The 22,635-nt window shown below is 47.1% G+C and overlaps 1 protein-coding gene across 1 annotated transcript; it reads right to left on the reverse strand.

Moving 5' to 3' along the window:
• Positions 1-1,810: 1,810 nt before the first annotated feature.
• LOC144150829 (uncharacterized) lies at positions 1,811-15,105 on the reverse strand. The gene is made up of 4 exons (XM_077682188.1): positions 14,897-15,105; positions 8,001-8,081; positions 7,742-7,852; positions 1,811-3,082 (listed from the first exon to the last, which is right to left on the reverse strand). The coding sequence occupies exons 1-4, from the start codon at positions 15,000-15,002 to the stop codon at positions 3,000-3,002; spliced, it is 381 nt and encodes a 126-aa protein (XP_077538314.1). The 5' UTR covers positions 15,003-15,105; the 3' UTR covers positions 1,811-2,999.
• Positions 15,106-22,635: the final 7,530 nt, after the last annotated feature.

The following is a 22,635-nucleotide window of genomic DNA, read 5'->3' on the forward strand; positions in this document are numbered from 1 at the left end:
CTCAGGTGGGAGACATCCGGATGAAAGTGTGGCGTTAGGCTCGACATGTGATTCGGAGAAATGACAGCCGGTGGACACCCGGGGTAGCGAAATGGTTGCCAAGAGAGGCCGATAACTAAATGGAGGGATGAAATAAGAATATTCAGGTACAAATAACTGAACACACCCTGTTCAAAGGCACAAGACAGTAACTGTTGGAGGTTTATGGAGACGTGTGATAATTGGCTCAGTGGCTAAGGCGTTCTGCTCCTGAGTCCGAGGACGCGGGTTGGACCCCGGCTGCAGTGGATGCTTTTCATATAGACGCGAAAAGCGGAAACACCCGTGAGTCGAGAATTCGTCGTACGTCAAAGATACCCCCAGGCGATGGAAATTAATCTGGAGCCTTCCACAAAAGCGCGCCACATAGCCCATGCGTATATAGATGTATAGCTTCGGCAGGTTAAAACTAAGAATCAATCGCAGAGAGATCTGCTGTCGATAATAGTAACGAGGACGATGGTGGCGACGACGATGATGATGATAATGGCGAACACGATTATTATTATTAGGGTGGTGACGGTGATATCTTCAGTGTACTTGCGACCTTCATCGAACTAGCACTGATGTAATGAGAAAAGTCGGCCTTTTCGGGTCTCGGTTTATTTCGACGAATAGAACTCAGCAAAGGCAGACACAGGAAGCGATACGATGGGCGATATCGGTTTTATACAACATCACATTAAATTTCGAAGTGTTGCAGTGCTCCTACAAGCAAGAGAACTGTTGGACGTCAGTTGCACCATTTTCAGGAAAATTGTACCGCTAATGACCTGAGGTTTGATAACGAAGCCTCATTACATTTCATTTCATATCATTACATCTCAATACATTTGATTTTATTACAGGCACACTTCCGAAATGAATAATAACGCACGGTTGCGCACATTCTCGTGATACAAGAAGCGCGCATTTGCTTTGGAAATATCGTACTCAAAGTCTGTTTACGGGAGTGGTTGAGGTAATTTTTTTACTACTGCGTTATTTCTAAATACGTGTTTATTCCAAAATGTGCTCGCGTGGCACCTTTTTAGTCACAGAAAATAAATTCCGGCTGGAGGTATGTTTGTAAAAGTGAGGAAGAAAGAAAAATAAGAAAAATAAGAAAGAAAATACACCTAGATGGCATCGGGCCAATTAACCTGTGCGCCCCAGGGCACGCATTCCTACTTTGACACGCTTTACTTACTGTCGGGCGCTTCGACGCACCAACTGGCGCGGGCCGTGGGACGAGCAGTGCACAAATGAAACGCACGTGTCGCGCGGCGCCTTGAAACGCCGCGCATTCGGAGGAACGTTGCGCCTGCTAGCACCGGATGCGCTAATGGCCACCACATGGGGTTGGACCCCCACGAAGGACTCGCTCTTCCCCCTTCCCCGGCCCCAGCGGCAAGACGAGGGGATGAAGATAAGGGAGACGCGGTCCGGGCGCGGGAGAGCTCGGCTCGCCGTCTTCGAGCTCCGCGCGAGTCCTGTTTTTTAGTCGCCCGCCGGGCTGTAAATAAATGTACAGTTTTGTATCAGAGGCTGAGTCTGTCGGTTGAGGATACCCGGGGTCAGATCCTCAGCGCTGCTGCGGCTTGGAGGAGAAGCCCCGGGGAAAAGAACATCACAAAGATAACTCTTACCTTTGCCGAAAAAGTCAATGATGAGACCTTGCTTTGAAAGTGTGTTCACACACTGTTTACAGAAGACAACCCCGAACGCGTGTAAGCCCCACGAGCCGAATGGCCCGGAGTCAGCTAACGGTTATAGCACTCCCAAATTCGAATTTTATTTATAAACTCTTATTGACCCATACGATGAAAAACATAAAACACACCTTCTGTGCAGTTTATATATGTTTTTATACTAACTAATAACAGTTCAGCAGCGATATTCCAGTACAACCCGAAAAAAAAAGCAATGTGCAAAGAAAACTTCTGTTGCGGTGTTGTCAGCAACCCTTCGTTATTGCCAACTCCGTGGTTAACAAATTCACGTTGAGACTGTTAGAAAAAGGGAACTTTAATTGCACATACCATTGAGACAGACAGTAAGTATTAAAACAGTCAGAGCGAGAGCAAAAAGCGTTTGCAGTCAATACATAGAAGAAACCAAACCTTGCCGAACATTTCATTCTCCTCACAACCCGCGGTCGTGTCCTGACTCTGAACACTTCCCTACGTCTGTTTCGCCACAATGCAGCCGAATGGCCAGTCCGTACGTGCAAAGTAACAAATGTACCAAGGCCCGTCACACGAGAGAGAGAGAGAGAGAGAGAGAGAGAGAGAGAGAGAGAGAGAGAGAGAGAGAGAGAGAGAGACTTGGAAAACTAACAAGGGCGCGACAGTCCCAGTGCTATTAGCTTTCACGGATGCAACGCATTAGGGTTTGGAACAACAATGCAATCTGCACGGTGACACAACGCAGTGCAATGTGTTAAGCCACATGGAACAATCGTAGAGTTGCTCTATATAACTCTATACAGCTCCATATAACTCTCTATACAGCTCCCTGCGAGAGCTAGACGAACCCTACGCAATCCCTAAGCGCAGGCCCCATTTTTATTCATATCTTGCGCAGGGTCTGATCACTGAGCTCTTTTGCCAATTTAAGCGCAATTATTGGTCATTGAGGTGCAGTGGGCTGAAGCAGACGAAGGGAGTGCACTTAATTGAGCGGGGATGATTAAACGGTCAATCGTTTAATTTTTATCACAAAAACTGTGCCAAGCACTCTGGTAGTACTAACTACGCGATAATCCTTTTTTCTAGATTTAATTATTGTAAATATGAATATGTTCGTAGGTATTCAACAGGAAGGAACAAGCAGGCCTGACAATGTAGCAGTTCTAACTTGTACGGCCCTTCTTAGTACGTGCGAACGACATGCCTATCGACAACAATAAAACTAAAAGGAAACGAGAACAACGAATCGGCAACGCCGGCAACTTTTTTGGCCAGCACAGTATTTCTTCGTTAGCCCTGTCCGCCGAGGAAAGGCAGCAGTCCTCCCAGGAGGTCCCCATTTAGAACGGTGCCGAGGATGCCCGTGAAGATCTCTGAAAAGAAAAAAAGTTCTCTCTTTGGCCGTCATCGCCATAGGGTGTCTTCACTCGGATTTCTTATGACCCCAGTCTTTGATAGGGAGCGTTATCGGTGTGTACCGCAGGGGACCGCCGTGGGTGTTGTAGAAGAAGTAGTTTATCGACTCTTGTAAAAGAGGAAGTTTACACGTGAAGATATATCCAGACGAGGGTCCCATAGTTGATACTGCACCGGGACCCTGGATATATGATTACATAGAAAACATACAGTGAAAGCAGCTAAGGGCAATTTAAATAGTCACAAGTCTCAGAGTTACACTTATGGAGATAAAGTAACAACAGAGCAATACGAACCAAGAACTCATGTAGTAACGTTACTAAGCAGACTCAATTATAAGAAAAGAATGAGAAGGAAATAAATACAAAAGAAAGACAAAAGAAAGGCGTTCCCTATTTTGGATAAAGTGCATTCGCCCAGGCGTAGAGGACACTAATGACGGCCCTCAGAAGAGGCGGAATGGCAACAGGTCATCCGTAGCGTGGTGCTTGTGGTACGAGGCCCGAAGACCTCAGCATGGACCGACCGGCAGAGCTGCGAGAGTGTCTCCCTATGTGTGCGGTTCGTTGTGCGACGATAAGTTAGGAGAGGGTATTCTGTATCCCGAGGTGCAGTAGGTTCACAGTTGATGTGTGTTGGGGGAGGCCGAGCGTCCGCTTGTGTGTCATACGGATGATGCTATCAATATTCTCCTACTCCGTTTTCCGAACGGTGAGAAAAGGCAATGGATATGTAACGCGCGAGATGAAGAAAGCCTGCATCATCTTAATGCGGTTGCACTCCTTCATTCCCTTGTGCCAAAATCGCACGCGACACATTCTTTCGTAGGGGTCATGACATCATGGAGCACGTTTGAAAATGATAAGGTCCCTTTTTGTAGAAATTAGCATAAAAAAGGAAGGCCAATGAGTAACATTTTTACACCAAACAACTGCTTTTGTTTTAATTAAGATATGGCAAACAGGAACAAAGCGGCACTTGCGGTGGTCGACTCCAAGGGGAGCCGCATCGATACACCATCTGTAAGCTGCGCATGCTGCACAGAGGCAGAGGAAATTGCAATCCGTCTAGCCATAGCCCTCAGCCGGTCTCCACATCTAAGCATCATAACTAACTCCAAGTCGGTCTTACTATATTTTTTTAATTGCAGGGTATCACTTAGAACGGTGGCAACACTGCTGCAAGGGCCCACAGCTGGCTTAACACTCTTACCTAACGAGAAAGGAGAGAGCCAAAGAGACTGCTCGAGATATGGTTCGCCGAGAGCCTCGAAGGACCCCTGAAGATAGCCCGCAAGGTTTTGGTTATAAGGACCATCTCCATACTTTCGGTGATATTCTCGACCATTTCCGCCAGGATAGTGCCTGTTTTCCACCACCGGATCCATAACTCAGTCGCAGGCATGCTGTCCTTCTCAGGCAGATTCGAACACTACCATTCCCCACTCCACATCTCATGTCCATCGTATATCGTGCGGAATATAAAGATGCTTGCTCTTCTGTTCTGTAAAACGAGCCTCACTTCACCACATCATTTGGTCATGCCCAGTCATCCCGTCATCAGGTAGAAGAACGCATCCCATACTTCATAACATATCATATTTCCCAGAGTGGCAGGCTACCATCTCTAGCCCAACTGCTCTCGTGCAAGAAGCCCCCGCCCAGTTTTCTGAAGACATCGCGCCCACAAAACATCGGTAGCCAGATGACTGAGTGAATAATTCAGTGGTACCAGCATCACAACTTTTGGACAAAATAAAGGTACTACTACTACTACTACTACTAGTACTACTACTATAATGTCAGATCTTAGGACAGGTCTTTCGAGCTCGAACATGTTTTATTTTTCTATTAGGTTGTTTTACAAGACACCGAACCATCATGCACAGCCCTCTATGAAGAGAATGTAAACTAAACATGGCTGCCGGGTATCGGCGGAGAACTTGAATGCGTGCGCGCCATATTCTACGACACTATCCTTGTATCTTTTTGTTTGTTTAAAATAACAACGTGTCTAGAAAGCAACTCAGCGTTCTAAAGCTCGTAGTATCAGACCGAAAGCTCTATTACTCCAGGTACAGGCACAAAAAGCGCCCCGTTTCGTCAATTTGACCTTCCAGATCCGCCAAGGTCAAGCCAGCGCCTCGTGCGGTTGTCCGAAGTGAAAACGTCTAATCGCCCGTTCGTTCCAATGAGAAGGATGCAAAGGGGGGCGTAAGGGGAAATATAGGTGCGTTCAATCATAAAATGATAAGTGCTGGCTGCATCTTAGTTCGTGGCGCGTTCGCGCCGACTATACCTAACAGCGTGTGTGTTTCTTTTGCGCTACAATTGTGGGCACTTTCACTGCGTTCTCTGTGCTCGAAAATCAAGCTATCGCTCGGAAAACTAGGTTTAACCGCGTTCAACCATGGCAGTTTTTTTTTATCGTCAGACTGTTCGTGCAGTATTTTCCATTTGACGTTCACTCTCGCCCCTTTGTGTCAATGATGCGCCGCCCAAACTTGAGGCTTGAGGCCTCGTAACATCGTATAAACTCGCTTCATTAAAAGAGACGGCACATCACTCAGACCCACTATCTCCATGCGATTGAGTAACATACGCTTCGCAACCCTTCAGCAACCCTCAAAAGAACCTCTCGCGATTTTTTATTTGCGTTTAGACTTCGTCTACCTGTCTGCAATTATGGTCATAGCAAGAAAAAACAGCTTAATAGCCTGGTGCGGTGACGATGAGAGAGGCGGAACTTTGGGATGACCAGCCGTCCCAGTACCACTCGCGTATCATCGCGTTAGTGCTATCTGTTTGCCCTGGCCTTTACCGCTTTCGTTGCCAATAAAATCGGTACACGTCTAAGTTTACAATAGTAAACAGCATCTTTGACGTCTGTCGATAGTTTTGAGCAAGTTGTCAAATAATCCGGCACTTTTTGTTCATTGAACGGAAGAAACCTGTGAGATCCAGATAAGAAAAAAACATCAAACCACCGTTTGCGCGATTAAATGGTTATTCTCTCTCTCTCTCTCTCTCTCTCTCTCTCTCTCTCTCTCTCTCTCTCTCTCTCTCTCTCTCTCTCTCATAAGTCAACATTGTTATCGGAATCAGAAGTATACACTGGCACTGGCACTGGCACCCGCTAACGACGATAAAGCAGTGGGTGGCACGGTATCAGCTCGAGTTGAGTCCGTGCCACCCTCTCATCACTCAGCTCACCTATCACTCACTCTTGTTCACCCTTAGTGACGGTGACTGGTGGGCTATGTCGCAAGAAGACGATGAAGAGAGCAGTGGGGCTGCTCACAGCCTCCGACGATGAGGAAGCTCTGTGGAAGCACCAAGCCTGCGCGGGTTCTGTCATGGCCGCCATGTCCCTACTGTGAATGAGGCGATCGCATCTCTTTGCAAATTGATCCCTTGGCCATCAAAGAGGAATCGTCTCATCTTTGTTCTGCGGTCACGTAACATGTTTTGGTGGGGGTTGCGGTGTTCGTCCCCTACCTCCCCCTCCCCCCTCCCACCAAGCTTCACCCCATCATGGCTCCTGAAGCGATCGCCTCAAGGCTTCTGGTTCGCGTCGACCCGCCACAGCCCCGTGTCCCCAGACAACGAACAGCCGACCTGACGCGACCTCACCCGAAGCCGAGGACGCTTCGCTCCCCAGTTCTCCGGCACGACTCAAAGGGCTTTGGACGTCTTTTCGTGGCGTCGGCTTCCATGGCTGTTCCGGGCCAATCTTCAGCAAGCCCATCATCGTCATCCGTGGCGACGCGGGCTTCAATGTATTTTCTCATCTCAGCTCATCGTCCCTGCAACCGCCCATGTACTGCGGCCTGTATACCAGGACGGTCGCTTTCGACGAGGGGGCAATGTCACGGGCAGCACAAGTGGACCCTGGCACATAGAGATCCAGAGGACCCACGCAAACGGCACTAAAACAGTGGATGGCACAGCCTTATATCGAGCTGTCAATGTCGCATTGTAAATTAATTCCTTCTCTCTGTAAATAGACTTCAGCGTCAACCCTGGATCTTCCCATTTTTGTCCTTCGGCCGCGCAACATTATCAATCAGCCCAAATAACGATATGTGTATTTTTATTCTGGTTTCGCCACTCACATTAAAGATGAGTCCACGTTGAGATGGTGAGATGCAATCACTGCCCTGACAAGTAAACAGAGATTCGACCTCGCAACTACACCAAATGAGTCAGATACTAGGTAAAAATGAAAAAGGAGGGGGAACAGTGCTGCCATTAACGAGAAACTATTTGTCTTTGTTTCTTAGAAGAGTATTGTTTCTCGTAAGAACAAGAAAGAAGGAAAGAATCGCCCGTCTACTGTCGCGGTCCTTTCACGTCCCACAAACATACCAGAAACATTGTTTTATCCCTTACAGTTAAAATAAATTTCTAACAATCCTTTTTTAATACGAAGGCAGAATTTTCTCCAGTCGGTCTCTTCTCTCACACTCGCATGGCTGCACTCGGCCACATACCGCAATCACGGAGTCGATATTACATGCCATTTAATAAAACTGCTGAGTGATGTTATGGAACTGTCGTTAGAATTCAGTAACGTTAATTGAACCCCCGTATGAAAGCAACAGCGTTAACACCCACCTGCGCCAATGGAGACGAGGTTGAGCATCCCACTTACAATGCCCCCAATGCCCTCGTTCCCGCCTAAGTTGAGGAAGCCCGTGCCGAGTCCGGCGACGCTTGTGCCCGTATCTGCGGTGAAACAGCAGTGCAGCAGCAGTGATAAACAGCAGTTTCTGACATATAGAAAATGGTGCTGATTCGTTTTGTGCACCATCAAGATTATACCGATGATCTCCGCAGCCTCAAAGGAAAAGAAAAAAATCAGCCCAACACTTACTGACTAGATTTTTGACGCCGTCCAATACGGCGGTGAAGATGCCATTCAGCTGTCGCTTGTGGCGAACTTTCTGGGCAGCATCTGTTTTCAAGGTAAACAAAAGGATTTTCGCGTGTGTTAGCAACTCATTAACGTTCTCAAGGCATCTGTTTTTTGAACTCATCATCGTTGTTTTATTTCGAAGGAATTTCGGCCAAGCACCCGAAGAGATTCTGATCTGAGCGGGAGGTGGTTGGCTCGGAAGTGACGTCACAGCCGGCGGCGTCATTACCTCTGACGTCAGTGCGAAAAGCGAAGCAATGGTGGAATAAAAACTAGAAGATTATGCCGCCAAAAAGGAAAACGGAAACGGGTAGAAAATCTCCGTATACCATAACGCGAAACAGAAAGTCTATAAGGCTTAAGTTTGGGTCTGTTAGAAATGCATAATGCTTTGGACTAATAATGGTTTTTCCTGTCAATTTCTTTTGTTCGGGGCTATTTGGTTTACTATGATAGTTTACAGAACAACAAAAGCAGTGACTAGGAGTCGTAACAGGCAGAATCAATGACGTAGTCATGGTTTCGGGGGTGTCATTCTCGCCGAGTTCCTGTTAAGAAGCAATTACAAATTATGCTCCTGCGGGGACATGAGAATGTCTCTAGTAATCAGGGATACGGGCCTCGCAATACAAGAAAATAATTTCACCGTTGAGTTTACGGCAGAAAATGTCGACCTAGACATCGGAAGTTGCACTTCCACTCGAACCACCATTTCTAGAAAATCACTGTGAAGTGCCAACATCTTCGTGAGAGACGCCAGGGAAATGGCGGAACGTACCAGTGAACCCCGTAATACGTACAGTTACCATCGTGCACCACTTCGCGCCGCTGGGAAGACAAACGTAAAAAAAGAACATAGCAGAGCGTGGTTTCCAACCACGGACCTCTGTGTTATGGGCCCAGCACGCTTCCACGGCGCCACTCCGCTAGGCGTTTTTAATTACGGAAAACAGCGACTACGTGTTCTAACATCTGGAGCACGCACTCATATTGAGACCGATAGCCGAATAGAAAATAAAATTATTCCGCAAAACAAAGAAAAACATAGCAGAGCGTGGTTTCGATCCACGGACCTCTGGGTTATGGGCCCAGCGCGCTTCCACTGCACCACTCTTCTTTTTTCCTTTATTTCCAAACAAGTCCCGATGGTACAAGCAGAAGCAGTAGTATAAACAAAATAAAGTTGAACTAAATTACAAAATCATAATACCCACTTTGAGGTATAGCGCTAGTGGCCAAAATATTTTCATCTGTGTTAGCCTTTCCACCTGTGACAACCACTCTGGTTCATCAATTTGTGCCTTTACAACTTCAATGAAGAAGACCACAGTCTTAGAAAATAGTCCCGGACAGGACGCGCATCAATGTCGGAGTGCCGGACTGCCATCCGACACCTCCATATACTGTGCAGGCCCAGTAGCAGGATTAAATCCAATGAAATACCACGTTCGGTTTGAACGGACAAATACCGAATACCGGGAGCGTCGACTGGAAGTTCTTTTTTTCAGGGTTCGTTGCAGCTCATCTCTGAAGAAAACCCCGTCCCAACAATCAATGAAAATATATTCAATTGTTTCCCTTTTTTTCACAACCAACAATGTTCCCCCCCACAGCATAAAGAGACCCTTTTCTTGCATCCACGTGCTAACAAGGAGAATGCTTGTATGCAGTTTAAAGAAAAACGTTTTAACCCCCGGTGCCACTGGCAATCTTTTAACTCGTTCTAATGCATCTCTACCTGGGCCTGCAAAGTAAATGATCCTGTACAAGGGAACTGGAAACACAGTGTCACAAAGATCACCATACAGTTTTTTCCTAGGTAATGCACTCAAATATTCCGATTACAAAACGAAAAGAATAAACAACTTCTTTGAAATACCTGCGGATACCTCCCGGCAAACACAATGTGGTAACTGTAAATTGAGGCAATACCCTGCCTAATCGAACTTGGCAAACAGTTCGCAGAAATCTCGCGAGAAAAGAAAACGGTTCACCAACTTCCGCAAAAATAGATGCGCTAACCCTATCCCCCCATCCTGTACCCTTCGGAAGAGCTTTGTACGGCTCGTTCACTCCCAGGATGAACTCCAGATGAATACTGAGAACATCCTACGCAACTTTTGAACATCTGCCCTCGAACAGTGGAGTACTTTAAACACGTACCACAGTTTTCTCACCGTGAAGAAGTTGCACACCGCCGCACGAGCAAAAATGGATAAACTCCCTTCCACTTTTCTGTCTTCTCTAGTAACTCCACTGCTTGTCTCCTCCAGCAAGGATCACCGTCGGAATAATACTCAAGGGACACGCCTTACATTTAATCGGCGTCGTTACCCACTTGATATTCTGAAATACAACTGGTGCAGTGTTCCACCTTCCGTGCCAGATACCCAGGCACTTACCCCCGTTTACGACACACCCGCTTACGTAACAAAACCATTTCACCTTGTTTACGACGTCAGTTACGCTCTGCTGATCTGCGCAGAAAATGGAAATATCCTTCGTTTATGCAAAAACCTGAACTTCCGCGGCATGAAGTTGAAACTCTGCTAGACGCTCACTTTTGGAAAAAAGCATCTACGTGTTCTAACATCTGGAGCACGCACTTGTGTGAACATAGATGGACGAATGGAAAATAAAATTATTTCGCAAAAAAAAGAGAGAAAACATAGCAGAGCGTGGTTTCGATCCACGGACCTCTGGGTTACGGGCCCAGCACGCTCCCACTCCGCCACTCTGCTGGACGAATGTGAAGGCAGAAGCAACTGGTGGTATGCATGTTGGCAGGCTCTGAAACCCACTATACACCACCTTGTATGGAAGTCACTGGTGTCGTAGGGCCACGCTCGACCCATCGGCCTGCCTGGGTCCTTGCTTATGAGGACCGAATTCGTCTACAGAGCCACATCAAAGAGACTTCATCCGCATTATGGAGGCTAGGTCATGCCTCCCCCATGCTAGGACATAATTGATGCCTTCTTCTCCCCTCCCTCCTTCTCCCTTTCCCCCATGCGGGCTTGAGCCATCCCTCCCAATTAATGTTCGTTTGTTTGTTGTTTGTGCACACTCATAAAGAAGTTCCCGCTTAAAATAACTTGATTTGAAGCACTCGCCCCTTCACGTGCTTACTTGTTTTAAAATCATAAGAAAAATGTTCTCGGTATGGCATTTTCAATGCAACACGTTTTACTTCAGGGTGCAGTTGCAAGTACACTGCTCTTTCTGGTGCTGCTATGCTTTGTTGGATAAAAAAACTCCCACCTCCCCTCGCGGGAACCCCTGTGTAGATGCGACGCATAGGGGGTTCATGTTGCAGCGTTGGACAGCGGAGGAACGGCGCTGGAACGATGGAACGGAGCGGCGCAGGCACCGCGTTTTATAGCACGCATAACGGTGAGGGGACTCGCCGGCGCCAGTGCGTCTGCCGCGGCTATGACGCAACACAATCCAACACAATCCACTTTAATCCAATCAAATCCAATCCAATCCAAGCCAAGCCAAGCCAAGCCAAGTCAAGCCAATCCATTCGAATCCAATCCAATGCCCCTCGCGAGAGAGGGTTCGCTATCGGAGAGGAGATGGGGTGAGCGGCGGAGAGCGCAGCTCACGCGGCGAGGAGAATGGGGGAGGGGCGGACGCCGACAACAACGCCGACGCCAGATGCAGGGACAATGCGAGTTAATGAGATGCAGTCGCATCTAAAAAAAAAACAGCCGACAAGAGGAACCGAATTTTTTACGTCATTCCTTGCCTGCGTTTTGAAGATCATACCTCCTTTCACTACACTCAGTAACGATAACAAACAGAGTTTGCGTTCGGTCGGGTTCTTCTGATGATGATTATAAAGATTACGGTGATGACGGCGGTAGTGCCGGAGATGATGACGGCGGGCTCGCCACAGACGCCAGGCCCCATTTGGATGACTTAGCCCACCGGTCAACGATGCAGCCTTGGTGCCATCTGTACGGCCTAGAGGCACTAAGACCAATGGGAGTGAGTAACCCGCAGCGCCAAGAATGGAATAATTACAAGCTTGTTACACCCGCCGTCATTTTAGGCTTAACGGCACCATGAAGACAAAATACAACCTTGAAAAGTTTGAAAGAAGTAGCATTTCGTAACTACCTCATCTCCATCCCAGCCCCGAATGACCGGGAAGATGCAATAAATACTTTAAAATTTTCAAATTTCACGATACAGTGACTTACAGTGGGCATGAGTGACGTAATATGGACCAGCGCTGGAAACATAGTGATCAGTGTTCTAATTGCACGTTAGCATTTAAGTGATATGACCAAACATAACTAGAGGCCCTGTTATAATAGCAGAGTCATTTTTCTTGGCGGTTGCAGCTCGGCGTACGTACGCCAGTCACACAAACACGATTATGTGACATCCTTGAGAAATCGCCGGAAAGTGTCTGGGGAGGCGCCACCGCCCCCGTTTCGTGGGTTTTCTTTATTAGCTCAATTATTCGTTTGAAGTCTGTGATAAAACTGGTATCACTGTTATCGGAACGAAGCGGTATTTTAACTAGCCAAACTTGTGTTTTGCCCGTGTAGAGATCACCCGGCAGTTAAAAAAAACAAGAAAACAACGAGCGCTCGTCTGCGCATGCAACGCGGCGACCACCCAGCGTCCCTAGCGCACGTTTGTCAAGCCAACATACCCCTTGGGGAGATTGGCCAAGATTGGAAAAATAAACTCCAGCGTTCGCCCCAGTCGTGGCAACATTTTCGCTATCGCAATCACACTGCTCACGTGAAGCTCACTCTTATAGCAACAAAGATGCAGTAAAGGTCGCTGCGGCAGCGAAGAAGAAGCACATCGGTTGCAATCATGGACTCAAACCGTCGTGATGGTCGTGAAGGTTTTAGCTTCGCAACCTTTAAGTTTTACTTGTTAGTTTGAGCTTAGTTCCGTCCATTTTTTATTTTATTACTCCTTTAGTCTACTGAGGCTGAACACCGGCGTGACTCAGCAGTTGTTCAAAAGAAAAGACCTGTTCCAAACGAACCAGTGGATGGCGCTGGGTGCGTGCAAGCAGTGCTGGACGTGTATGCCTATTTAAGAATGGAACGTTGGCTCGGGTAGACCTGTTTTAGCGCGGGTTTTCTTGCGTCACCACGCTTACAAAGCCTACCAGATCCAGTAGTAGGAAGCATAACTCGAAGACAAGTGTGGTGTGTAGTTTTTAGCATAACTCGGAGACAAGACAATCGTTATGAGGTGCTCGTTGCAAAAGTCAGAGCAGCTGTCGCTACTGCTCACACATATCGACCTACTCCTATAGTCGGTGCACAAGGTTGCCTACCGGACGGACAAGACTGTCACGCCTATGCGCAACCCTTATGCATGCGGCTGGGTAAAATTTATCTACTGCGGCGGTCCTCGGTAGTTCGAAATTTTCAAGTCACGTGATGAAAACACCAAAATAAGGGTGCCCCAGCGTGCCTGCAGGTACCGCGACGCACAACGTTATTACATCCCCTATTCAGGAACTGTTGTCCTAAGTAACACTCGAAAGTGTTAGCTTTCACAGCGCAAAAAAAAAATACTGAACCAATCCTTTAGAGTCCTCTTCACCGTTAAAAGATTACTAGAGGTTGAATGACCTTTTTTTTTTATTTTAACCGAGGGATCACACAAGCTTCCATAACTCTTTCGGTTCTTGTTCGGCGACAAACGATGCCTTGCTTGTTCAGAAATGAATAATTGTGATTGCATTTCCCTTTTAGTTTTTTTCCCTATCTTGGTGCTGTTAGAAAGACCTACGAAGCGCATAAAAGCATATAGAAAGTTTATTTTTCTCTATGGGAAAGCCCCGTTGGCCACGTCCTAACCGGACACACACGTGAGCTGTCGCACGTTTGCTGTATGTCCAGGAGCGTATAGTACATGGACAAATCAAGGATTGACACTCCCTTCCAGAGGAGGGACAGAAAAAAAAAGCGTTATTCATATATAGCCCTGTTCGGCGTAGCAGGTGGCCAGCGGCCTCAGCGGCTCAGTGGCCTTGGCTGTTTTGTCCGTCAGGGTTTGCTGCGCCGTCATGTCAGGGCAGACCAGCGCCGCCTCCCATAGCTCGAGGGGTAGGGGTATGGTGTAGGGAGTCGTCGGTGAAGGCCCACTATGGCGTTGTACAGTGGACTCTGTGACCTCGTGAGACATATTCTTAACTAGAGTGAGCCGAAACTTCCAGAACAGTTACCAAAACCGTCTTATGGAGCTGTGTCCATTCTTCGGTGATTTCAAGTTTCAAGACATTAAAGAGGTGTGTTGCTGATGCTTAAGATGTTTCTATGAAGGGTGGCTTAAAACTTCGTTTGCAACTGAAGTACGTCATGAACCCGTTTCATTATATAAAGGTACAAACAAATTTTTGTTGAGTACATTTTCTTCATCCCAAATGAAAAACAAAAAAAAAGAAACACTTAGAACGCTTTACCCTGGAACGGCTTTACTGATAGGGCCCTAGAACTCTTCAAATCGGAATTTTTAGATCTCCAGCCCGCCTAATGGAATGCCGGCAGTTGTGACGGTGAGCTTTGCGGCAAGATACTTTTAACTGCATGTGATAGTAAAAGAGTTATTCAAAATGTTGTCCCTAGATAAATCCCCAATAATTTGCAATCTCTCCTATTCTTTTATGCGGTTTCGGAGTCACGCGTTTAAATCGACTGGTTCGGATTAAAAAACCGGTTCGGATTATGATTTAGCCGAACCGAAACTGAACCGGAACCAAATAAATTCACCCGAAACGTAACCGAAACGGTATTTTTTTCGGTTCGACACGCCGTTTTAAATACCCTGAGTCCTGCCCATGGCGTTTTCTATTATCAGAAGAAACTTACGCGTATCAAGAGGTCTGGTGCATGCTTCCTTGAAACTCACAGCAAGCGTGAGAGCGGTGAACAGTACAGTGACAGCGCGTGTTCGCCTCGTTTTCGTCGGCTCCATTCGAATGCGAAACACGACTCCTCTTACGCGTAGTCCCAAGCGCCCTTTCAAAACGTGCAGCGGAAACCCGGCTTCCGAGCGTTTCCAGGCCGCGTCTTGCGTCGCCACGCGGATAACCGTCCATACCTGCCTGAGTCAACGCAGCCTCGTCTCGGACTCGATGTAAATCCACTATTGTTCCAGCTGGCTGTCGAGTGTGCGCAAGGTTACCGCACATGGCCGGCCCCAATTCCTAGTATCGCCCCGAGGCGGGCGTAAGATGGCAAAAGTAAAAAAAAAATCAACAATCTAATTCGGAAAAGTTAAAAACCCGTTACAGGCTTCATCATTGGAGGAGAACGACTAATTCATTCTTCTAACGGCTACGAAAAGGTCTTCAGGATTGTAAGATATCCATAGCTTGCGCCTATCCATATAACGTGCATCTGGTGCGCGCAAGGGGTCAGTTCAGGCAGCGCCCAGTCGAGTTCACAGTAGAAGAATATAGTTCACAATAAAAGAGAAGAACGCAATAGAATAGTCGAGTTCACTTGAACGGCTTTGTGTGCCTTGCTGTTTAAGAACCCGAGGGACACTACATTAAAGCTGAGCAATTAAGAGCTGCTTCTTCATGATATTTTATTCCGAATGCAGACGATGTCTTCTTTATACATGAATTATGGCCTACCATAGGCTGCCGGAAGTGCAGGATGTCTAAGAACCTTGCGTGAAATAAAGTTTTGTAACTCTCTTTGACGGACTCCGTCAAAGAGAGTTACTTGCTCTTGTGACATCCTGTACATAGGCTCTATGTAAGGATCACAGGATATTTATTAATAGGACCGACTACACTGGACTCTTTGAACGAGGTCTGGTGGTAGCGGGCTTGTAAAAACGACCTCGAAGTGGTAATCTGAAAGGTAACAAGGTTCCTGTATTGACTTTTTTCTAGAGACTATGTTATAACTGTGAAATCTAAGGCAGCTTCTACTGGAGCATGCTGACTTCTTTACTCACCTTGCGACCAAAGGCGTTACACGTAATTCTATTGGGCGTTGAGTAGGAGGAGGAGGAATAAACTTTTATTGAAGCCCAATCCCACTCCGTGTGTGGAGGCAGACGGGAGACTTAGTACAGGAGTCCCTGGCTCTGGCTGGCAGTCCGGGCCCGTCTCACCAGGTTAAGCTGGGAGCCGGGTTCAGCGCTGGACAGCTGCGCCGCCCACTGTGAAGTGGAAGGGTTGGGATTGGGAGGGAGGTCGGGTGTGTGGGAGCATTCCCATACTATGTGATAAAGTGTACCCCTTTCGGGACAAAACTTGCACTGTGGTGAGTGAGAGGTGGGGAAGATCAAATGCCAGAGTAGCCCCATTAGCTCCGTGTACATGGACGCGACGGGGGCGGTGGGAGTTGAGTGGCGGGTTCAGCTTACCTCGACGCGTCCGAGTTTATATGAACCCTGTCCAAAGAATCGAGGTGAGGGGAGCGGCGGTGTTCACGGAAAAGGGGCTACCGTATTTTCACGATTCTAACGCGCACCCTCTTTTGCTAAAATGTAGCTTAATTTTTGTGTGCGCGTTACAATAGGGCTCAAAACCGAAACAGGTTCCAAATCGGCCAGCAACATTGCCATAGGCACGAGGTCCTCCCAAACTCCAACTCAATCCAATAAAACAATCCGTCAATATCACGTGAGTGAATTTCGGCGCACTCATTCCTGAATGACATAACTTGGTCAGCTGTTACACATTTTTCTACCATTGCTATTAGCCCGTCACACGCATAGGTCGGCAAAACAGAAAGAACTCTCTCAAACTCAATCACAATTTTTTTCATTCACGCTGTACTCAATCAAACTCAGACTCAAAAAGTTCTTCTGTTCACAAAATCACTCGTACTTACTCATCAAATACTCATTTGTAATCGTACTCACTTGTACTCAAACTCATTTGTCCTCACGAGTATTCGTACTCAATCTGTACTCATGAGTACTGAATCTGTACTCATGAGTACTCAATGAGTACTACTGCTCATGAGTACTACTCATGAGTACTACTCATTTTTCACTCATGAGTACTACTCATTCTGCACTCATGAGTACTCAATCTGTACTCATGAGTACTCAATTTGTATTACTCACGAATAATCAACTTATCTGCACTGTTAGCTAGGTCGTAGCTCGAATGAAAGACAAAGTAGAAAAAAATAAATTGTTTAATTGATTAGAAAAACACAGGTTACATATAAATCAGGACAGAGGAAGAAAACGTCTGACGCGGTGCACTGTCGTTGGGCGACTTACTGCGCGAAGGCAAGTACATGTGAGAAAGCGAAACGGAAGGTAAGCACTCGCGTTGCGTCTGGTGTCTCCTCCTGTTCTCAGGCCGGGTCGGGCTCAGGGGAGCTCGGGGGTTGTCGGTGCAGCCGTGGCCGTAAACTGCGTTTTTCTGCGTGTCTTCGGGTGGCAGCTTTTGTCGTCCGTTTTCTTGTTTGCACTACTGTACTCAGGAGTGCATATACTCAAGAAAGAGTGCAAGCACTCGCAAAAATAGTATTCATGAGTATTGTACTCATGAGTGCTATGTACTCATGAGTGCTGTGTACTCATGAGTACTGTGTACTCATGAGTACTGTGTACTCATGAGTACTCATATTCATTAGTACTCAAACTCATGAGTACTCATACTCATGAATACTGTACTCATGAGTACTCATACTCATGAGTAGTGTACTCATGAGTACTGTACTCACGAGTAGTGGACTTACCCCTATACTCACTCGTCATCGTACTAACTGTTTTTTTCTGGGTGTGTGATCACTCATCATCGTACTCACTCGTGAGTTTGAGTACAAATGAGTACAAATGAGTGTACTCACGATCGAGTACGCCGACCTATGGTCACACGTAGAATTATGAAGGTCAAGACACCTGAAATCGCAAACAGCTTCAATGTTTCTCACCATAATTGTATGCCCTGCGCAGGAGCTGGATAAGCAAGTTTACGAAGCACAATTTATTTTTGGCTACCACAGTTGCGCGCGCAAAATAAAATCTCCTTCTTCTAGATAAGTAGTGTCATGTACTTTACATCTGCGCGGTAAAGCCGGCGTCCAATTATGTTTTCGAATTTTCCTGCGTGAACCCACCCGCGCGGTACAATCGGTGGCGCGTTATAATCATGCAAATACGGTATCCAGCTCCCCACCGCCCGCCGACTCAGCCCGACGAGCGCGTCAACCCACCCCCTGCCTGCGAGTCGACCGGACTCGCCCCGACGGCTTTTCGACTCACCGCGTCCGCTTATACATGGGGGTGTCGAGTCTAAAAAACCTGTTTATTTCGACTCAACGCGCCCTCCTCGGGTCAATGTAAACGGGGCTATTTACACTGACCCGACACTGAGCTTCGATATCGGTTGAAATTGTTGGCCCGTCCACCCGCCAGACTATTAGCCTGTGAAGCCAATACACTGCACAAACGCGGGGCAACAAAGCCGCAAAGGCCAGAACCCGGATATATATATTCTAAGAAAACTGCGCCTGTCTCTCACGAAGCCATGTTCATTCTCCGAGCTGGGGCTCCCCGCTTCTTCTGCCTCTCGCAGTCGGTGGCTGTCCTCTTTAGTATCGTAGTAAATTGACCACTGGCAGAACTTCATGTGCCATGATTAAGATGAACACTAGTGCTCTCTTGTAACGTCCACAATGCAAAACCCTCCGCTTAAGACGAATTTCTGGTAATACAAATTTTCACAGTCCCCTCGAGTTTACCTTAATGTATATATATGTATACAATGTATATACATATATACGCTAACCTGCTCCCCGTACTGTCGTCCGCTGTGCATTCTGTGCAGCTACAGCAATCACTAAGTGGGCCCAGATGGGACCTTGCTTGTTGTCTTTATCGTATGTGAATGAGACTTAGCATAGGTTGCTCCCTTTGTTTTTTGTTTGTTTTTTTTTTGGGGGGGGGGAGGAGAAAAGGGCGCTTTTCAGGCTTGAGACACGTGCATGAATTTCTTGTGGTCAGCCCTCCAAGTGCTTCCGCACTATAACAGTACCCTGTCCTTGCCAATCCCTGAGAAAGAATGCGCCATTCTTCAGTGCACACACAGGCTTCACTCAACAGCGGGCACAATTTTACAAAGTGGGGCACCTAGTGCTCCCGCATAAACATAGTGCAGGTGCAAACATTATCTGTTCTGTAGTCCTCTAAATATCTTGGCTGTGACCCTCATAAGGCAAAAGCTGCGCCACCAAGGGCTACTGCTGAGCATTTTTAAAATGAAACTTGCTCCAAGATCAGACCAAGCTTACACCGAGTTGTGCACAACTTCAAAAAGGTCTCCTCCAGATGAAATCTTCCAACTGTGTTTTTGAGTACCTTTAAGTGTGCCATGCTTTGTACAACAACAACACGAGGAAAGATGCAAATATTTGGGGCAAGAAGCATGCTAAGCCCCTTGTTAGATGTGCGATGAGACACCTCTGACTCGACGTGAAGCTTACATCGGCCAAACCACCTTATCCATCAGTGACCACTTGAAAATGTGCACCTTCGGTAGAAAATTACACAGGCCATTTGAGTGCAAAGGTTGTATTCGTACGCCTCAGTTGATAAAAAGAAATATGACTTAACAAAACTTGTTGAGCTAGTTGGTTCATGCTTATTGGAAATAAAAGCGGCGCTAAGCAGACGAAAACGAAGTAGAAACATACGTACGTGCATGTTTCTACTTTGTCTTCGTCTACTTAGCGCCGCTTTTATTATTTCCGATAAAAAGAAAAATAGTGGAAGAAAGCAGGGATGTAAGGGCACATAAAGTAGCAAACTTTTTGTATCAAATGAAACAATTTGTGTGAGTGAGCCCCCCCTTTATCGATCTGCGCCAAGGAATGCGCTCTTGCCAAATGTCTGTGACCTTTTCTTTATGCTTCTCTTATCCCTGATCGATATACCCTAAATAAATAAGTTGCAAGTAGTGCCCGTCCTGTCAGTTCAATGGCCTTGTGGTACGTCTTCGCGCCAAGAATTGATGCAAGTACCAACGCAGCTCCTGGACGAGTGGTTGAAGGGTAAAAGTGGCTATGGTGCAGCTGTTCCACTAGTAGAAACAGAAAATTCCAGGTGATTGGGTATAAAACAGATTTTCAGCCAAGGGCCAAAGTGGGTATAAAACAGCACATCACCCTATTCTAACGCCCAATGCAAGCACAAGACAGTGCGGCACTTTTCTGCTGTATATGTGGCAGTTACCTGGAATGCAGTCTTTGTGCCTGCCTTGCTGACATAAATATAAGCGAAGCAGACATTATGGTGGGTAGCACAGGCCACAGCTGCAACTAGAGCTTCTATGTACAGTTAAAAAGCATTGTGCGTTTCGTTGTTTAACCCTTCGCACAAACTCGTCTTTGCCTACATTGTTCTACTTTTATTCCGATGCCGTTGTGCATCTGTTTATTGATTCGGCCGCTTGTGCCTTCAGCTTCAGATTATGGCAAGTGTCAAGAAGCCTCGAAAGGAAAGCACGTGTTTTGTTCCGCTATGCACTAGAGGGTGCCGTTCTAACAGGGAAAATATGTCGCTCTTTAAAGCATCGACTGACCCTTCACGGTTGTCAGAGTAGGAGAAGCGGATCAAGAGAGCGGACAGGAAGCTGACGCCAAATGCGGCAGTATGCGAAAAGCACTTTGACGATAACTGCCTTGAGCGTTCGTTCAAGATAACAGTGAACGGGCGTTGTGAACGAGATCCCTTGCGACAAACTGCGCCTAAGCCGGATGCTGTCCCTATACAGTATTCGAGGGATACCCGATGCACCTCATAACGAAGGTTGTATCGAAAAGAAAGGTCAGAGACCTTTGTAAGCAGGAGCCGGTTGCGAAACGGCGCAGGGTGACCACCGAGACGCTGAACGAGGAGACGACAAAACGTGGCCGCACCTGAAGAAAACCACAGAAGCTTCGATCATCCCGAACCCCTAGGAGAAAATTAGGTCGTCATCCTTTTGATTCCTGGATGAAGCTCGCAACAGCACCAGCTGACACGTGAACTTACGCGAGGTGTAACACCCAGGCGAACGACTTCTCCCATATTTTTATTGAGAAATGGTACTTATCATTTCTACATGTTTAACTGCCGTTGTATGGTGGAATAAACTATGAAATGTTGTTGAATTGTATTTATTATTTATCAGCCAGGCGCAATGATTAGGATCCATACAAAAATGCAGTCCGTTTTATCTGCCGAAGATATGACCGCGATTTTTCGGCTACGTCCAACTTAGCAACTTTGGGTTTAACTCCGTTATCGGCTCGGCGCCATTCAGAATGCTTAAAATCCCTGTACACATTGATTAATTCACCGCGCTTGCCCTCGCTTCACAGGTATCTGCAGTTTGCCACACCACCCTCTGTTCGCACCAGAAGCCAACATGCGCTAAATATTACTCCATTTCACCCCAAAACTGATTTATTAAAATATAGTTTTTTTTCCTTTGACTATTGAGCTCTGGAACTCGCTACCCGGTGATACTCGCGGGCTCCCTTTAGATCAATCTCTGAGTTCAATATCAAATGAGTGTTAAGTATAGATTTCTTTGTTCTTTTGCTTTCTTTGGTCTCGCCTTTGTTCATTCTGTATCTTAGGTAGTTTTGAGAACCAGACAATCTGTGCCATGCGCTCGTGTTTTAGATGCGAATTTCATTCACTCGCCTTGTCCCTCCATACGGCGTTGTCCGTCCACACCCCTCCCCCTACACTATAAAAAAATAATAGCGGCGCCAGCTTTCGATCCCACGACCCTGTGGGCGGAACGCGAGGTACATAGTGCTCTTCCCACTGCGCCACAAAACCGGGACAGAATCAAATGCTACGAACGCGCCTTATATCCTTGACTCATTCAAAGTTTCAAACTACGTCAAGATGCTACGTCAAGTGTGACACGTCTCTCTTCGGCTTTTCGGTGTTTTGGTCGCGTTTCCCGGGTTTCAACCTTGGACCTATTGCCAACAGTGCTGTTTCTTGACAAAGGACCTCTGGCACCTCAACGACCCGTCAGTAACGACGCCCGAGGCGCTCATGTAGGCCCCGGGCCAGCGGAGCATCATCGTCGCCGAGTAGGCCTAGCGTCCGCCGGCAACGCTGGCATTAGACCTAGGCGCGCCGTGGTTGCTATAGCAACGCCTGCGCTACGCTCGCTGTGCATGGATGCGACGCTGCAACGCCACAGTATGAACGCTGAACTTGAAGCGACTCCTGCTGCCCCGGATCCAATGGAGGACGAGCCCATTGCGGCAACGGCTAATGGTGGTTCGACTAACACCAAGAAGCGGACATGTGATAAACCATCGGACTCGCCTGCTACACCGACTCAGGACACTTTTGCGCATAAACGTGGCCGTGCATCTGGAGTGCATACGGTGACCCCCGGGCTATCTCCGCTATACAAAGTGGCGATAAAACCACGGGAGTGCTTCAATGTGACGACGCTGCCGAACCGTGTCCCCCAAGCCACATTGGATTCCTGTTTCCAAACCACGGGGTTCCAGGGCTTCGCGATTCACCGGCCCACTAACAGCGTCTCCGTGTGGGTGCGTTCGCTCAATGATGTCGAGCGTCTCCATGGCCTGAAGGAAATTCCTCTACCTGG

This window comes from Haemaphysalis longicornis, unplaced genomic scaffold, assembly GCF_048455015.1.
Source record: "Haemaphysalis longicornis isolate Haplotype H1 unplaced genomic scaffold, Haemaphysalis longicornis Haplotype H1 scaffold_80, whole genome shotgun sequence".
NCBI lineage: Eukaryota > Metazoa > Arthropoda > Arachnida > Ixodida > Ixodidae > Haemaphysalis > Haemaphysalis longicornis.

What these genes read in the sequence shown, in the direction of transcription:
- LOC144150829 (XM_077682188.1), bottom strand. Translation starts at nt 15,002, where the DNA reads ATGGAGCCGACGAAAACGAGGCGAACACGCGCTGTCACTGTACTGTTC. An exon ending in CGGCGTCAAAAATCTAGTCA is followed by an intron (nt 7,853 to 8,000) that starts GTAAGTGTTGGG and finishes GTTTCACCGCAG; the next exon opens with ATACGGGCACAAGCGTCGCC. An exon ending in CCTCGTCTCCATTGGCGCAG is followed by an intron (nt 3,083 to 7,741) that starts GTGGGTGTTAAC and finishes TTTTCTTTTCAG; the next exon opens with AGATCTTCACGGGCATCCTC.